Consider the following 18,344-nt stretch of genomic DNA (forward strand, 5'->3'; position numbering starts at 1 on the left):
GGGGATTGGGGAAGTAAAATGTGACTTAAGCCAGAAACCAGTTCAGATTGACATGGCAGCTCATCTGTTCAGCTATTCTGCTGCAGAATAAGGTGCTTCAGTTAATAATTCAGAGTTTGGCAAGAATGCTTTGTTAGATTAACATCTGCGCTTCATAATAATTTTCCTTAGTACGAAAGTAAGTCATAGTGCTTGGTTTCATTTTCGCTACACAGTGCCTTACTCTCTTCTCTTACAGTATCATGGGTTCCTGTCCCTTCAGAGTTTACCTCTGAAGGACTTCTTCCTGTAGCTGACTCTTGAGCTTGGCTATGGTGTCCCTGCTTTCCTTTAGTTCCATTTCCAACGCTTCCCTCTCCTTAGCTCGTGCCTCTGACAGTCGTAGTTGATGCTGAATGCTGCCCAGGTTCTGCTGTAGCTCTGCAGCCTTCAGGCCCAGGTCACATTGTGAGCATCCAGGGGAGAAAGAGGGGAAAAGAGACAGAAGCATTTTGGTGACTTGCAAACTGCCCTTCTCAAATAACCTACTAATCAAAAAATTAACTGAACAGTCCAGAATAAGCAGATTTGGAATATACATTTTTTTCAAAAACTGCTTCATTTACTAGCCAAAGTTTTATACAAAACGTGCAGTGTATGGCGAATGGGCGGCACCGTCGCACAGTGGTTAACATTGTTGCGTCACAGCTCCAGGGTCCCAGGTTCGATTCCTGGCTTGGGTCACTATCTATGTGGAGTCTGCACATTCTCCATGTCTGCGTGGGTTTTCTCCGGGTGCTCCGGTTTCCTCCCACAAGACCCGGAAGACGTGCTTTTAGGTGAATTGAACATTCTGAATTCTCTCTCTGTGTACCCGAACAGGAGCCAGAATGTGGCGACTATCAGGTCACCCCTCAATCTCCGTCGTTTTGGTTAAAACAATCAGAGTTTATCCAACCTCTCTCGAATTCTGCGTTCAAAATTTGTTCTCTTCCCAAAAGCTCCCGATTCCCCCAGTTAGCATAGCAACAATCCCTCAGCAACGGAGACTACTGCTCATATAATGCACTGGTTGCTAGGCTTTTGACAGCAGCTGGCCCCAAAGTGCTCTTGCACCATGGTTGACCCTGCGTTGGTCAGGGGGTTAGGAGGGAGCCAAGAGCAGGGCCTTGCCACATGTTTGATTACTGGCTGCCATCAGAAAGTGATGTCAAGCGAGGCAGCCATATCCTCAATGGAAAGAATACCCAACTAGAAGCTGCTGCGTAGCCGCCGCTTCCTGGGAGTCTTTGTCTGTTAATTTTATTCCGGGATTTTACAGGAGACAATGTAAGTATTTAGAGTCCATGACAGAGAGCACCCTGTGATTTGATTTCAAATGAATAATTAGTGTATATAAAATTGCCATTCATTGAACATATACAAAATTATTTTCTCACAAGGATTAATGCTTTATTACACTAGACTGTATAGTTTAAGGAAAGTAAATTCAACAATACAAATATAAAATGTTGCGGAAATATAAGCACCTGTATTTATTCTAATACCTTGAACTCATAGTTCTCGCATACATGTACAGCAATAGCAAGGAATCAAATACTATGGATGAAAATTCCAAACAATGAACACTAAATAGCACAAATCACCTTGATTTGGAGTTCTTACATGATACTCTGTAAAAAAAACACCCACAGCAAACAATCTTTGTAAAGTGTGTAGTCATTATCTAATATTAAATATATTGCTTATCATTTGGCACACAGCAGGGATATGTACCAGTTACAGAGTGTACTGTATATTGCATTTGCATTAATATGCCAATATTGATGGGGATGCAGGTTGCCCGGGAGTGGGGGAGGCTTCGCAGGTACAACATCTCTAGTTTGGTGGGGAGAGTGAAAGCCGATCCGGCAAGGTGGGATGGTCTCCCTCTGTCACTGGCGGGTCGGGTACAGGCGGTTAAAATGAATGTGTTGCCGCAATTTCTGTTCATCTTTCAATGCCTACTGATTTTCCTGCCAAAGGCTTTTTTCAGGGAGATTTAGGGAAGGATTACCTCATTCATATGGGGAGGGAAAGTAGCCAGAGTGAGAAAGGTGCTGCTACAGAGGGGAAGGCAGGCAGGGGGTTTGGGTCTTCCGAACCTGATGTACTACTACTGGGCGGCGAATGTGGAGAATGTGCGGAGCTGGGTCAGAGGGGTTGATTCCCAGTGGGTCAGAATGGAGGAGAGTTTGTGCAGGGGGTCGGGACTGAAAGCACTAGCAACAGCGCCACTCCCAATAGCTCTGGAGAAATACTCAGGGAGTCCGGTAATAATAGCTTCATTGAAAATCTGGAGGCAGTTTCGCCAACACTTCGGGTTGGGGGCAGGGTCAAGGGAAATGCCGATTCTGGGGAACCACAGATTTGAGCCAGGGAGGTGGGATGGAAATTTCAGGAAATGGGAAGAGAAGGGGATTAAGACGCTAAGAGACTTGTTTCTTAGGGGTCGGTTTGCAGGATTGAAGGAGCTGGAATCGAAGTGTGGGCTGGAGTAGGGAGAAATGTTGAGATACATGCAGCTTCGAGATTTTGACAGAAAGGAGATACAGAGCTTCCCGGAGGAACCGGTCTCCACATTGCTGGAGGAGGTGCTGTCGACAAGGGGACTGGAGAAGGGGGTAGTGTCAGAGGTGTACGGAGCTATTTTGGAAGAGGATAAGGCACCACTGGAAGGGATCAAAGCAAAGTGGAGGAAGAGCTGGGAGTGGTCATAGAGGAGGGGGTCTGGTGTGAGGTGCTCCGGAGAGTAAATGCCTCCACCTCATGTGCGAGGTTGGGGCTGATTCAGCTGAAGGTAGTATACAGAGCACACCTCATGAGGGCGAGGATGAGCCGATTCTTTGAAGGAGTAGAAGATGTGTGTGAGCGTTGCGGGGGGGGGCGCTAATCACGTTCATATGTTTTGGTCCTGTCCAAAGCTAGAGGATTACTGGAAGAAGGTTTTTCGGGAAATTTCCAAAGTGGTCCATGTGAAACTGGACCCAGGTCCCCGGGAGGCCATATTCGGGGTGTTGGACCAGCCAGGGTTGGAAACAGGTACGGAGGCAGATATCGTAACCTTCGCCTCGTTGATCGCCCGAAGGCGGATCCTGTTGGGATGGAGAGCAATCTCTCCATTCTGTGCCCTGGCATGGCGGGGGGGACTTGTTGGAATTCTTGACTCTGGAGAAGGTTAAGTTTGAACTGAGGGGAAGGACGGAGGGGTTCTACAAGTCATGGGCATTATTCATTATGCACTTCCAAGAACTAGATAACATTGAACATTAGTTGGGGGGGATGGGTGGGAGGGTTGGGGGGCTGTGTATATTAAGGGTGACTATGGGTAATCCCCGATTCCTTTTTGTCATTTGTTTATGTAAACATGCGGGCTAATGTTTGGGGGTTGGTGGGAGGATGGGATCGTTGTTATTGTTATGGGGATTGACATATTTATTGCTGATTATTGTTGATTGTTGGTGGGTGTAAATTTGGGAGAAAATGTGAAAAAGGAGAATAAAAATATATATTTTTTTAAATCAATAAAGAATTAATTTTTAAAAAAAAAAATGCCAATATTGATGCCAATGCAAACCATGTGCTGTTAAAGGAGAGCAAATAAATTATATGTGTCTTGCTAAGGACTGTGAAATTAAATCACATCTAGCAATTACAAGCATGTACAATAAACTAACTTTGGTGTTTAGATTTGACATTTAACTTGGTAAATGTAGGAAAGATTGTTTTCATATAATGTGGGCACCAGTTACATTACAGGGCAATAATATGTTTTTTCTTCTTTTCTGGCTGGCATTGATTGGAATATCCTCATGTCTAAAATCTATTAGCGTTTTAACTGGACTTATTGTTGCACTGAATATAATGGCTTTGAATTAAACTGAAGTTCAGTCCGAATGCTGATATAAACTGAGCACACAGGGTAAATGGCTACGCAGTGAGGAAACACAGGGGCCGGGATTCTCCGCCGGCGTGATTCTCCGTTATGCCGGCGCCCGGGGCGTTTCCGACAGCGTGGGGCTGCCCCACAATGGGAAACCCCATTGACCGCCAGCGTAACGGAGAATCCCACCGGCCGGTCAGGGCAGAAATGTGGCGCAGCGGGTCGGAGAATCCAGACCGTGGTCTGTTACGGATTACTGAACTGTGGAGCACCCTCTGCCTGCCCCTTGTATGTGATTAGCCACTGTTGGTTCACGACCACATTGTGGGGCGTTCATGACAGTCGATTCAGCTGAAAACAAGTGGGCGTGCCGTGGAATTATTTGTCTCATCGAAATGTGCCGTGATACGGAAAAGGTTGGGAACCATTGATCTAAAGAATGCTTCTGTGGGGTATCAGTTGATACAGAAAGTGCAGATATCATGGACACAGCAAGAGAAATGCTGCAACTCGAGACTGGGCAGCGTAAGGACACTTTATCACCACATGCAAATGCCAGGCAAAGGCCATTTGCAGCTTGAGAGAATCTAACCATCTCCCCTTGACATTCAATGGGTTTACTATTGCTGAATCTCCTACTATCATTGACCAGAAACTGAACTTGACCGGCTATATAAATTCTGTGGCTATAAGAGCAGGTCAGGGGCTGTGAATTCTGTGGTAAGTAACTTACCCCCTGACTCCCCAAAGCCTGTCCACTATCTACAAGACACGAGACAGGAGCGTGATGAAATATTTTCCATTTGTCTAGATGAGTGCATCTCCAACACGCCAAAAATTCAACACTATACAGGATAAAGCTGTCTGCTTAATTGGCATCCCATCACATTAAACATTCTCTCCCTCCAACATTGCAATGTGGCAGCAGTGTTCCACCTTCAAGATGACTTGCAGCATTTCACCAAGGCTTGTTCAACAGCTCCTTCCAAACCCATGACATCTACCACCTAAAAGGACAAGAGCAACAGATACACGGGAATACCATGCCCTATAAGGTCAGATCCATGCCACACACCATCCTGACTTGGAACTATATCTCCATTCCTTCAATGTCGCTGGCTCAAAATCCTGGAGCTCACTTCCAAAGAGCATTCTGATTGTACCTTCAACAAATGGATGGCAACAGTTTAAAATGGCATCTCATCACAAGTTTCGCAAGGGCATTTCGGGATGGGCAATAAATGCTGACCTGTCCATCAATGTCCACATTTCATAGTTGACTGAAATCAGCAGTGGACATCTCACACACCATATGTATCCTATGTGATGCCTCCCGCCCTATGTTGCCTTGGAGGAGGTGGAGGCAATCTAATTCCTTCTCTGTCTGCAAGGCATTGAGGAGCTGCACGGCTGACCTCTTTGTGCAGTTATCTCTTGGGGACCTACTTGAGACTGCGGGACCTGCAATTCTGCAAGGACAGCCGTGGTCACTGGAGCACGTACCACAGATTAGGGCTCTGGTCGGGAGGCTGGGGAAACTTTGGAAGATGAGTGCATAGAAATGCTCGCAGCAAACTAGACGACTCACCTTCCTCTGCGACATCCTTAGCTCTGGGTTGGTTTTTTGGAGGGTTGGTCACCTTTACAGCATCCGTTGTGCCACCAGCAAGAAGGGCCTGTTATGGGTACACAGTTTCTCACGTATTCCATGGAGGACAGCACCCATGCTCTGAACAGACTGCTCTAGGCTACTGAGTGAGCCTTCTTCCTTTTGCAAGAATTTACCTACTCTTGGGAGTAATGAGCACGTGACTCTCCATGAGGCTGGTCAGTCCCTAATGGTTGGAGCTCATGAGGTTGAGCCGCCGGGTTTGAGCTCATAGCCGTGTTGATCTCCTCCACTCGCAGTGCTGGAGCTCGCAATGCCTCAGAGAACTCTACCAGATGTCCGCATATCTGCAGCTGCTGATCCAATGAAGCGATTCCCGAGGCCCCACCTCTATGCCAGGGGGAGCATCATCTTCACTGTCTTCCCTCCTCCGAGGGGGGGCAGTGCACTGATGTGTCCGATTCTGACACCTCCTCCTGCTCTTTGGTGAGGTGAACGTCCCCATGTGCAACCACCTCTAAACACACGCTACTTCCCTCTGCAGTGTTAGTATTTGTGTTGGTGGATAATGGGCTCGTCAGATAGGACAGTGCTTCCTCAGGTAGCTCTTCGTCCTCCTCCTGATGCCGAGGGAGGCTCTGGCTCTGTGGGGTGGGCGAGCGGTGATGGGATCTAGTGTGAGGGACAACAGGAGATAATTAGTGTAATCCTTGTTCAGTGTGAGCACACATGTAGTTACAGTTATTAAAAACCATATGCAGAAGCCTGGACCTGGAGCCCTTCCTTTGTTCTCTTTCATGTGCCAAATTCCCATTATGCCTGATCCACCTCCCCAGTGCAAAACAACCACCATCAGTGAAACCATGATTGAATGGGCTGTTACCACTGCCTTTGGAACAAGTTGCAGGCAATTTGTCAGCTCTGACACTGGCCTGGGAAGGCACACGCACTATCTTGCACAGCCTTCTCTTCCAATGGACAAGTCACCCTGATGTTCACGTGATCCATCCACTGTACGGGCTATCGCCTTAGCACTTAGAGCTCTTTTCTTCTGCCAGTGAACAATAATGTCAAATTTAGGGGCATTGAATCCTGTATTCATGTATGACATGGTCTCTGTGGCCAGGTATCAAAGTGGGCATTCAGGTGTCGTCCCATTGGCACTTGGACATACAAGAGTGATATTTGCATTTGGTCATTCTTGTTGATGGTGATGTACGCGACAATTGTGTCCCACTCTGATACCCAAGAGGCAAATATGTGCTTCAGTCAAACATCTCACCTGAGTGCAGCAGGTTGTGGTACTACACTCAGCAGTGAATCCCTGTTTGCCCATCGTCTCCTGATGTGCTCACTGCTGCAGGAACCAACTGCCACACTTCCTTCATGACTGCCAGAGTGTTTCTTCAACCTGTTGGTTACAGGCTATCCCTCCTGCCCTTCGACCTCCTGCACCAGGATCTCCAGGTCTTGGTCACAGAACATGAGTGTATTTAACCCATGAGACTCAGACATGCTGCTCCACTGGAATATTCTGCCATAACAATGAATAAAGCACATAAACAAGTCATGATTCTCTCTTTGCTGCACTACTCAATACCTTTGTGCAGCCGCCTGCTGGAACCTTCATCTCAAGTAGTGCATAGACTAATCTTGTTGAGGGAGTCCACTCATACGTTGTATGTACTGTGCTTGCGTGCGAGAATGGCATGCTGTGGTCTGAATATAAAACTCCGCTGTAATACTCCCTTGTAGCCACACATGCCTGTGATAAATGTGCTAATGTCACATTTAGGCACTTTTGCGCACCCACATTTGAAACGGAGAGAGTTGACGAGGCATGTAGCTGTATATGAAGGATCTGTATGTGCGATCCTGATACCAATCCCGGAGGTGCCATGCTGATTAAACTTGCTGTACAGTGTCATGACCTGCTGTAATTGCAAAAATGCTAACATCTTACAGGGCTGGATGCGGTGGGTCCTTGCAAACAGTGAATATCAGCTGTGTGGACACGCCTTATAAATTTACAACAGGGAGACTTCAGCGTCTGAAGTTTCCTATGGAAGACTCTTCATGGGCAAACTCTTACACTGTTGGTCAACATTGAAAAGTTATACTCACATCACACTGCAATGAAGTCTCCTCTCTCGTAGCCTTATGAAGCTTCCAGAACTTCCTGTCACAATGATCGACTTCCAAGGTGGCCCTCTATATAGGGCTTGAGTTGTGAAACGCCTGACTCCTAATTCGGACCCACCTCTGACTCCGATATGGTTCCTGGGTCAGCTGACCCAACTACAGTCTGCGCCTGCCTCCCAGCACTGAGGATTGTACCTCTGGAGCCACTTTTTCCTTGATGCGGGCACGCAAAGATAGCTATTTTCCCAACTCCTGCTACCCGCCTCAAGAATCAAAATTGAGGCCTTACAGGTGAAAGGAAACAGCTTTGAGCTTTATTCGGTGAGAAATGCAATTATGAATGGCAGAAACACACTTCTCCATTTCACATCAAGCAAATCCAAATATAGTTCAAATCACTGCCCTTCTGTCAGATTTTGCTTCTGATTTACCCATCTATGGAAATGACTGACATGACCAATAATCAATTAAAGAAGTTAGTGTTAATGGGGAACATTTCTCCAAGTTCAGTCTGTCTTTCCAAAGAAAAAGTATCTGAGTAGTATTCATTTGGAACCAGTGAAATTATGCTATATTACATTGTATTATCTGCAGTCTTTAAACAACCAAGGCACTCACTCAAAGAGAACATTTTAATGATATTGTCAGATCAATTGCGACCAATGTACGCATGCACGCACATAAAATGACCACCTTCCATGACCTTCACCCCACCCTAACCCATCCTGATCCTTTGTGTTGAGTGCACTAACAGCAAAGTGTTGCTAATTTAGTTTTAACAGGCAGAGTCCAAGGGAGTGAACACAAGAGATAACCTTCTTTTTCGCATGTTCACGTTGAAGGATCAAACTTCAACAGATAAAAAAATGCCTAGACAAAGAGCCTTCAAATAGTAAATGCTGCACAAATGCTCACCTTTTTCTCTGCACTTATAGTTCTGCTTTTCTCTCCGAGGAGTTCATCTTGTATGCTCTTTAACAGTTTGCTGAGATGGAAGGTCTTGCCAGATTCCAATTCCAGTTCTTTCATCCTTTGCTGCTTAATCTCACATTCTGATTTCAATATTAAGTTGTATTTATCCACTTCAGCCAGCCTACATTGTACTGCTTTGAACTCCAAGTTCACCTATGAATATAGAATTATAGAAATGTAAGCAATCCATTTAGACCCCTGTCATTTTGTGCCACTCAACTACACCAGAGCAACTTTCGTCGCATCCTTGAATATTTTTTCTTCAAATGATTATTTAATTCTCTCTTAAATATTTTAATCGAAGGGCAGCACGGTGGCGCAGTCGGTTAGCACTGTGGCCTCATGGCGCCGAGGTCCCAGGTTTGATCCTGGCTCTGGGTCACTGTCCGTGTGGAGTTTGTACATTCTCCCAGTGTTTGTGAGGGTTTCACCCCACAACCCAAAAGATGTGCAAGCTAGGTGGATTGGCCACACTGAATTGCCCCTTAATTGGGTACTCTAAATTAAAAAATAATCAACTTCAACAGACAGTATTCTATTCCATATTTTAGTAACTTGTGTGTGAAAATATTTCCAATTTTCCCTTTTAGGTTTCCAGTACATAACTTTTCAAGCTTTCCCATAATTTTCACCACTCTTTGTGTGAAGAAATGTCTCCTTATATCTGTCGGAAATGGTTTACCATGAATCCTCAGACTGTGATCCCTGGTTCTGGACACACCCATCATTGGTAACATAGAACATACAGTGCAGAAGGAGGCCATTCGGCCCATCGAGTCTGCACCCACCCACTTGAGCCCTCACTTCCGCCTATCCCTGTAACCAATAACCCCATCTAACCTTTTTGGACACTAAGGGCAATTTAGCATGGCCAATCCATCTAACCTGCATGTCTTTGGACTGTGGGAGGAAACCGGAGCACCCGGAGGAAACCCATGCAGACAAGGGGAGAACGTGCAGACTCTGCACAGACAGTGACCCAGCGGGGAATCGAACCTGGGACCCTGGCGCTGTGAAGCCACAGTGCTATCCCCTTGCGCTACCTGGATCTACCCTGTCTAGTCCCTTTAAATTTTTATAAGTCTCTATGAGATTCCCCCCTCATTCTTCTGAACTCCAACGAGAACAATCCCAACCTAGTCAATCTCTCCTCATATGACAGTCCCGCCATCTCGGTGGCGCAAAGACTAAGGGCCAGAATATAGAGCTTTAGACTAAACATCAATTTGATCTTGGCTGCAAGGTTGGCTGGAAAAACTGACCATTTTTGTGCTTCATTATGGAACAGGAATCTCACACACAAATATTGTTGGCAAAAGCTAAACTGTTAGCTTCTGAAGAATTTCTCCAGTTGCACTTTAAATGCGTTTGTGAAGTTTGGTATTTTGGAACAAATTTACAATCATTCAACAAATGAAATCTTCACAAACACATTATTCCTACACATAGTGGAGGAAGTCTTACCCCAAATTCCTTTACTGGGAACTACTGGCAGCTGGAGGCAGGTGCAGCCAGAAACGGCAAATAAGGAAAAGAAAAATTTAAACTTTCACTGGTATTTAAGTGAGTATCATCATGAAAGAACATTTTGAGAATGAGTTACAAAAAGTTGTATGAGTTTACCAGAGAAATGTGGAGTCACTGACTCTCCAGGCAATGTGACAGAAAAAACATCAGTGACAGTGCAAGCCTATCTGATGTGAGAGTAGGAATACGGAGCACCTTTCAAACATGATGGACTGAATGGTGGGCTTGTGCTGTAAATCTTCCTATGTTTCTAAATTAGTTTGTTACTTTAACAGAAGCATTAGCCAGATTAGTTCAAACAGGAATATTATAGAGTATGTAGATCTTGTCGGCACCTCTGGGCTTGAGGGTCTGGGTTCAAGTCCCAGGCCTGGACTTGGTGGCCATGCAAGGTGTATTCATAACGCAGCCAAACAGGTTGATTATTAGCCTGTAAATCCTTCCAATATGCCTGATGCCTGGTGGTAAGAGCAAGAGAGTTTCCCGGTCAGTCATACTGCAGAAGGCAATGCAAACCACTGCAGTACTTTGGCAAGCATAATGATGGGACCAATCCAATGGAAGTCCATGGTCGGCAATGACCTCTTAGGCCATGGCACCTGAAGGAGGAAGAGGATTTCAGAGTACAATTTCTGGGTTTATCGTCATTGATAGATATCAATTCAGCTCACTAAAATATAAGAAATCAATTCACTCTTTCAATTGCTTTAATTGAATTATCCTTGAAACATCAGACTCACAACATGCTCACCCTGTTATTTTCCTGATCAAGCAGAGAATTTTGTCTTTGCAGCTCCAACAGTTGCTCTCTCTTGTACTTCAGTTCCTTTTCAGCAGTGCCGCACAGGTTATGCACCCTCTGCAAATCCTGCCGCAGCTGCCGGGACTCGTCTGTGTGCTGCACCAGCAATGCTTCCTGCGACTGAGGTGAAAAAGAAAATCAGTTTCATTTTTATAAAAAGGCAACTGGGATTTCTACATTTCCCATGGCACCTTCCCACGCAAGTGTAGGAAACCAACACCTGTCCTTTGACCTCCTTTGTTCTCACCATCCAAAGCCCCAAACACTCCTTCCATGTGAAAGAGACATTTACTTTCACTTCTTTCAATTTAACACCGTATATTCACTGCTCATAATGAGGTGCCCTCTACATTGGGGAGGTCAATTGCAGATTGGGCGATCACTTTGCAGAACACCTCTATTCAATGCGCGAGCATGTCGCCAAACTTCAGCCCCATTCTGGTCCGTTAGTCGTCAGCCTCCAACAATGTCCAGTGAAGTTTAACATAATCGCGATGAACAGCAACTCATATTTCGATTCATTTTATGAGTCATCCGGATTCAACATTTGAGTTTAGCAGTTAAAGATCATAACCGTTGGCCCCATTTTGTTCTGACAGCTCATTCTGCTCCCTACATACTTCTCCTCGGGAAACATCTTTTGTCCCATTACCATTTCTCTTTGCTATATCTTCGGTCATTTCATCACTGCTACCTTCCACCCCATCACATGCCAGGAGGGCTAAACAAGGAGTGGGACCTCTGCCCCTCAATGGGAGGAAGTCACACCCTCAAGAGCTGCCAGCCAACAAGCTGTCCCAGCAGCACCAGAACTGAGCAGTAGGTGCTGCTGGGACTGCAGCAAGGGCACAGGCTGAAGACACTCATGGCGTCCAGACTCAGGTAAGTCCTGGGTTTTGGACAGGGCTGGATCGGGGAGCCCAGAGAGGGGTATGAGGGGGTGGGGAGGAACAAAGAAGGTTAACATCTTGGGAGGAGGAGGTGGGTTCCCCTGGTGTGCATAGGATATCTCCTAAATGATGTACCCAGCTTCCTTCCTTCCTGACTTTTCCACAAGTTGTTTTAAAAACGGCCTTCTCACTCCTGCTCGCCTGCCAAGCCAACTGTATTATGGCATGGGCTGTGTAATATTGGGTTCGATTGACTTGGTAACAAGCACAATTGTCTGTTAACTATTTATTTAAAAATGGCAGACAGGCCCCCAATTTCGGCATAAAATGCAGCCCAAGAAAATCAATTTCAATAGCTTCCATAATTATGTAAAAAGCAAGAGATTAGTGGGAGTTAAAGTGTCAGAGTCAGATAGGGAAACATTTTATATATATTGTTCATCCCCTATTATTCCCCGGAATAATAAAATAGCAGAGGCATTGGCTGGAATTTTCCAGCCCCAGCACAGCAGGTCCCACAATGGCGGATGTGATGATCCATTTAAAATTCCATTGATTTGGCAGGCCTGGAAGATCCTGCTGAAAACTTCCAGCCATTGATGGTAGAAGCCACAAAACATTCCAGAAATTATGAGGAACGAAGGGTTTAAATGAAATTTGAGAATTCGAAGATATTAGCATTAGGAAAGAAAGAGTATTTTTGAAATTAATGAGGCTAAAAGCAAACAATTCTCCACACTAAATTGTTTACACCTTAGAGTTTTGAAAGAGGTTGCTGGAGACAATGGATTCATTAGTTTTGACCTTCCAAAATACACTAGATTCTAGAAAGGCCCCCTTGGATTGGAAGCTAGAAAACATAACCCTGTTGTTCAAGAAGGGGAGGGAGAAAACACAGGCAACTATAGGCCGGTTAGGCTAACATCTATTACGAGGGACGAGACAACAGGTACTTAGGAATCCAATATGATTGGGAAGAGGCAACATGGATTGATGAAAGTGAAATTGTGTTTGACAATTTGCAATGGTTTTCAGGATATAATTAATAGAGTGGAGGAGAAGAAAACACTGACTGTTAGTGTGCTGTATTTCGGTTTTCAAAAAACAATCGATAAGGTGTAGCAGAAAGAGATTATTACACAAATTTAAGGATCACTGAATTGGGGGTAAATAATTAGCAGACTTGGAGAATTTGTAATGGACAGAAAAAAGCGAGTCGGAATAAACAGGTCATTTTGTTGTTAGAAGTACAGAACTAGTGGGGTAGTGCAAGATGGGGTAGCGCAAGGATTAGGGCTTGGGCCTCAGCCATTTACAATCTATATTAATGATTTGGATGAGGGGACCAAATGTATATTATCAAAGTTTGCTGATGATACAAAGGTGGGTGGGAACGAAAGCTACGCGGAAGATGGAAAAGTGCTGCAAAGTAAGAAGATACGAAGTGGCAATGATAGAGGCTCACGGTTAGTGTGTTGCCTCCCGGGTGCCAAGGTTCATGACATCTCTGATCGTGTTTTCAGGATCCTTAAGGGTGGGGGAAGCAGCCACAAGTCATGGTGCACATCGGCACCAACGACATAGGTAGGAAAAGGGATGGGGATGTAAAATAGGAATTCAGGGAGCTAGGGTGGCAGCTGAGAGCCAGGACAGGCTGTGTTGTCATCTCTGGTTTGCTGCCAGTGCCACGTGCGAGCAAGGTGAGGAACAGGGAGAGAGTGCAGTTAAACACGTGGCTACCGGGATGGTGGAGGAGGGAGGGTTTCAGTTACTTGGATAATTGGAGCACATTCTGGGGAAGATGGGACCTGTACAAACAGGATGGGTTACACCTGAACCAGAGGGGCACCAATATCCTGGGAGGGATATTTGCTACAGCTCTTTGGGGGGGGGGGGGGGGGGGGGGGTTTAAAAACTAATTTGGCAGGGGGATGGAAAACTGATTTGTAGTCCAGGAGATAGCATTGCTGGAGTTCAGGAAGCTGAGGGTAGTGCAGTACTGAGGAAGGTTCCAAGATCACAAGAGTGGACCTGCAGGCATGAAGGTGGTTTGAAGTGTGTCTACTTCAATGCGAGGAGCATCAGGAATAAGGTTGGTGAGCTTGAAGCATGGATTGGTACCTGGGACTACGATGTTGTGGCCATTACGGAGACGTGGGTAGAACAGGGGCATGAATGGTTGTTGGAGGTTCCGGGGTTTAGATGTTTCAGTAAGATTAGAGAAGGTGGTAAAAGAGGTGGAAGAGTAGCATGGTTCATCAAGGATAGTATAATGGATGCAGAAAGGCAGTTTGAGGAGGATCTGTCTACTGAGGTAGTGTGGGCTGAAGTTAGAAATAGGAAAGGAGCGATCACTTTGTTAGGAGTTTTCTATAGGCCCCCAAACAGTAACAGAGATGTGGAGGAAAAGATTGCAATGCAGATTTGGGATAGGTGCGGTGGTCACAGGGTAGTTGTCATGGGTGACTTTAACTTTCCAAATATTGATTGGAACCATTATAATTCGAATAGTTTGGATGGGGCTGTTTTTATCCAGTGTGTGCAGGAGAGTTTCCTCACACAATATGTGGATAGACCAACAAGAGGCGGGGCCACATTGGATTTGGTACTGGGTAATGAACCGGGCCAAGTGTTAGATTTGGTTGTGGGAGAGCACTTTGGAGATAATGACCACAATTCGGTGACTTTCACTATAGCAATGGAGAGGGATAGGAACATACGGCAGGGCAAGGTTTATAACTGGGGGAAGGGTAATTACGATGCAATTAGGCAAGAATTGGGGAGCATAAGATGGAAACAGTAACTGTCAGGGATAGGCACAATTGAGATGTGGAGCTTGTTCAAGGAGCAAATACTGCATGTCCTTGATACGTATGTCCCTGTCAGGCAGGGAGGAAATGGTCGAGTGAGGGAACCATGGTTTACAAAAGAGGTTGAATGTCTTGCCAAGAGGAAGAAGGGGGCTTATGTAAGAATGAGAAAACAAGGTTCAGTTAAGGCACTTGAGGGATAAAAGATAGCTAGGAAGGAGGTCAAGAAAGGGCCTAGGAGAGCTAGGAGGGGGCATGAAAGGTCCTTGACGGGTAGGATCAAGGAAAACACCAAGGCTTTTTACACTTATGTGAGGAATAAAAGAATGACCAAGGTGAAGTTAGGCCCGGTCAAGGACAGTAGTGGGAACGTGTGCATGGAGTCTGAAGATATAGGAGAGTCCCAAAATGAATACTTTTCTTCAGTGTTCACAAAGGAGAGGTGCCATGTTGTTGAGGAGGATAGTGCGATACAGGCTGGTAGGCTGGAGGAGGTAGATATTCAGAAGGAAGATGTGTTAGAAATTTTGAGAAGCCTGAGGATAAGTCCCTGGGCCTGATGGGATATATCCTAAGATTCTTTGGGAGGCGAGGGATGAGATTGCCGAGCCTTTGGCTTTGATCTTTATGTCCTCACTGTCTACAGGAATAGTGCCAGAAGACTGGAGAGGCGAATGTTGTCCCCTTGTTCAAGAAAGGGAATAGGTATAACCCTGGGAAATATAGGCCGATTAGTCTCACTTCGCTCATAAATTATTGGGAAGGGTCCTGAGGGACAGGATTTATGACCATTTGGAAAGATACAGCTTAATCCAGGATAGACAGCACGGATTTGTGAGGGGTAAGCCTTGCCTCACAAGTTTGATTGTATTCTTTGAGGAGGTAACTAAGTACATAGTTGAAGGTAGAGCAGTTGATGTCGTATACATGGATTTTAGTAAGGCGTTTGATAAGGTGCCCCATGGTCAGCTCATGCAGAAAGTAAGGAGGCATGGCATAGAGGGAAATTTGGCCGACTGGATCAGTAACTGGCTATCACATAGAAGACAGAGGCTGGTGGTAGATGGTAAATTTTCATCCTGGAGCCCAATCACCAGTGGTGTACCACAGGGATCAATCAGTGCTGGGTTCTCTGCTATTTGTGATTTTTATCAATGACTTGGATGATGGAGTTGAAGGTTGGGTTAGTAAATTTGCTGATGACACCATGATTTGTGGAGCAGTGGATAATGTGGATGGCTGTTGTAGGCTGCAAAGAGACATTGATAAGATGCAGAGCTGGGCTGAAAAGTGACAGACGGAGTTTAACCCTGATAAGTGTGAGGTGATTCATTTTGGTAGGACAAATTTGAATGCGGATTACAGGGTTAACGGCAGGGTTCTGAAGAATGTGGAGGAGCAGAGTGATCTCGGAGTTCATGTCCATAGATCACTGAAAGTTGCCACCCAAGTGGATAGAGCCGTGAAGAAAGCCTATAGTGTGCTAGCATTTATTTGCAGGGGGACTGAGTTTAAGAGCCGTGAGGTTATGCTGCAACTGTGCAAGACCTTGGTTAGACCACATTTGGAGTATTGTGTGCAGTTCTAGTCACCTCATTATAGGATGTGGAGGCATTGGAAAGGGTGCAAAGGAGATTTACCAGGATGCTGCCTGGATTGGAGGGTAGGTCTTAAGAGGAAAGGTTGAGGGAGCTAGGGCTTTTCTCATTGGAGCGAAGGAGGATGAGAGGTGACTTAATTGAGGTTTATAAGATGATGAGAGGGATAGATAGAGTGGACGTTTAGCGACTTTTACCTCGGCTGGATGTAGCTGTTACAAGGGGGCATAACTATAAGGTTCATGGTGGAAGATATAGGAGGGATGTCAGAGGTAGGTTCTTTACTCAGAAAGTAGTTGGGCCGTGGAACGCCCTCCCAGCTTTGGTAGTGGAGTCAGACATTTTAGGAACTTTCAAGCGGTTATTGGATAGGCATATGGAGTGTACTAGAATGATTGGGAGTAGGTCAATTTGATCTTAGTTTCAGACTAGTTCAGCACAACATCGTGGGCCGAAGGGCCTGTACTGTGCTGTACAGTTCTATGTTCTATACCCATTGTGGGAAATGTTGGTATTCAGAGGACTTTTGTACGTAAATCACAGAAAAGTAACACGCAGGTACAGAAAATAATTAGGAAAGCAAATGGTACCTTTGTCTTCTACCTTCATAGAATCATTTAAAAAAAATAATGTAAAGTGCTCCATTCTTTTTTTTTCCAATTAAGGGGCAATTAAGCGTGGCCAATCCACCTACCCTGCACATCTTTGGGTTGTGGGGGTGAGATCCACGCAAACACTGGTCACCTATTCAGTACCGAGGTGAGGAGAGGGTTGTGAACATTTGAACTCTTCTACAACAGAGAGGTGTGGATGCTCAGTTGTTGAGTATATTGAAAACGGAGATTTTTGCATAATAAGGGAACCATGGGGATAGTGCAGCAAGGTATAGGTGAGGTGGATCAGTCATGATCTTTTTGAGTGGTGGAGCGGGATTGAAGGATCGAATGACCTACTCCTCCTGTTATGTGGTTTTTAAAAAACTTTATTTTTATACATTTAGAGTACCCAATTCATTTTTTCCAATTAAGGGGCAATTTAGCATGGCCAATCCACCTACCCTGTACATCTTTGGATTGTGGGGGCGAAACCCACGCAAACACGGGGAGAATGTGCAAACTCTACACGACAGTGACCCAGAGCCGGAATCGAACCTGGGACCTTGGCGCAGTGAGGCAGCAGTGCTACTCACTGCACCACCATGATGCCCTCCTGTTATGTTTTTATCATGTTCAGAAATAGGTATAGCTTTTGGTGATTTCTATTTCTATTTGTGTCTGTTGCGCATAAGCTATAGTTTGTTTTAACTTCAAGTTTAAGTTTAATTTATATTTCTGCAGTTGTGTTAATGAAACTTGAATTTTAGTTCCACATTAAAAGATGCCTGCATTTTAATGAGGTTTTGCGATTTTTAAAGGAGGAAAAAGATATGCTGCTGCCCAGCAACAAGGGGCCCTGGGTCCAGACGGGTTCCCAGTCGAGTTTTATAAAATGTTTGGGGCAGGGCTGGGGCCACTGCTCGTGAGGGAGTACAATGAGGCGAAGAAGAGTGGGGAGCTCTCCCCTACTTTATTGCAGGCTTCCATCCCCCTGATTCTATCGCCCTATATCGTCATTGAATGTCGATGCCAAGCTATTGGCGAAGGTACTGGCATCATGGATTGAGGACTGCGTGCCACTGGCAATGACGCTTAGAGATTTGAGGGATTGGAAGGGATAGAGCGGGGGTGTTGTAGAGCATAGGGTTTTGCTGTAAGTAGATGACCGGTTATATATCTCAGACCCACTGCGCTGCATTGGGGGAATTATGGGGATTTTAGTGGAATTGGGCCAGTTTTGGGGATATAAATTGAACATGGAAAGGGCGAGGTGTTCCTGATCAATGCTGGAGGGCAGGAAAGGAGGTTGGGGGAGTTGCCATTCAGGTATCAGATTTCAATAACTTTGCATCCAGGTGGCGCGGAGTTGGGCATAACTGCATCGGTTGAACTTGGCCCAACTGGTGGAAGGGATATGAAGGCGGATTTTAAGAGGTGGGATGTTTTGCCACTGTCACTGGCTGGGCAGGTGCAGACAGTGAAAAATGACAGTGCTGC

At 45.4% G+C, this 18,344-nt stretch overlaps 1 protein-coding gene across 5 annotated transcripts in view; it reads right to left on the reverse strand.

Moving 5' to 3' along the window:
* Positions 1 to 18,344, reverse strand: part of ccdc30 (coiled-coil domain containing 30) — a 198,045-nt gene that overhangs the window by 47,263 nt on the left and 132,438 nt on the right. For all 5 annotated transcript variants that reach the window (XM_072478351.1, XM_072478352.1, XM_072478353.1 and 2 more), the window contains 3 exons: positions 10,903 to 11,073; positions 8,568 to 8,777; positions 270 to 427 (listed from right to left, as the gene is read on the reverse strand). In XM_072478351.1, coding sequence (XP_072334452.1) covers positions 270 to 427; positions 8,568 to 8,777; positions 10,903 to 11,073 — 539 coding nt within the window. The remainder of the gene's footprint in view (positions 1 to 269; positions 428 to 8,567; positions 8,778 to 10,902; positions 11,074 to 18,344) is intronic.

The sequence above is a fragment of the Scyliorhinus torazame genome, chromosome 16 (assembly GCF_047496885.1).
Source record: "Scyliorhinus torazame isolate Kashiwa2021f chromosome 16, sScyTor2.1, whole genome shotgun sequence".
Taxonomy (NCBI): Eukaryota; Metazoa; Chordata; class Chondrichthyes; order Carcharhiniformes; family Scyliorhinidae; genus Scyliorhinus; species Scyliorhinus torazame.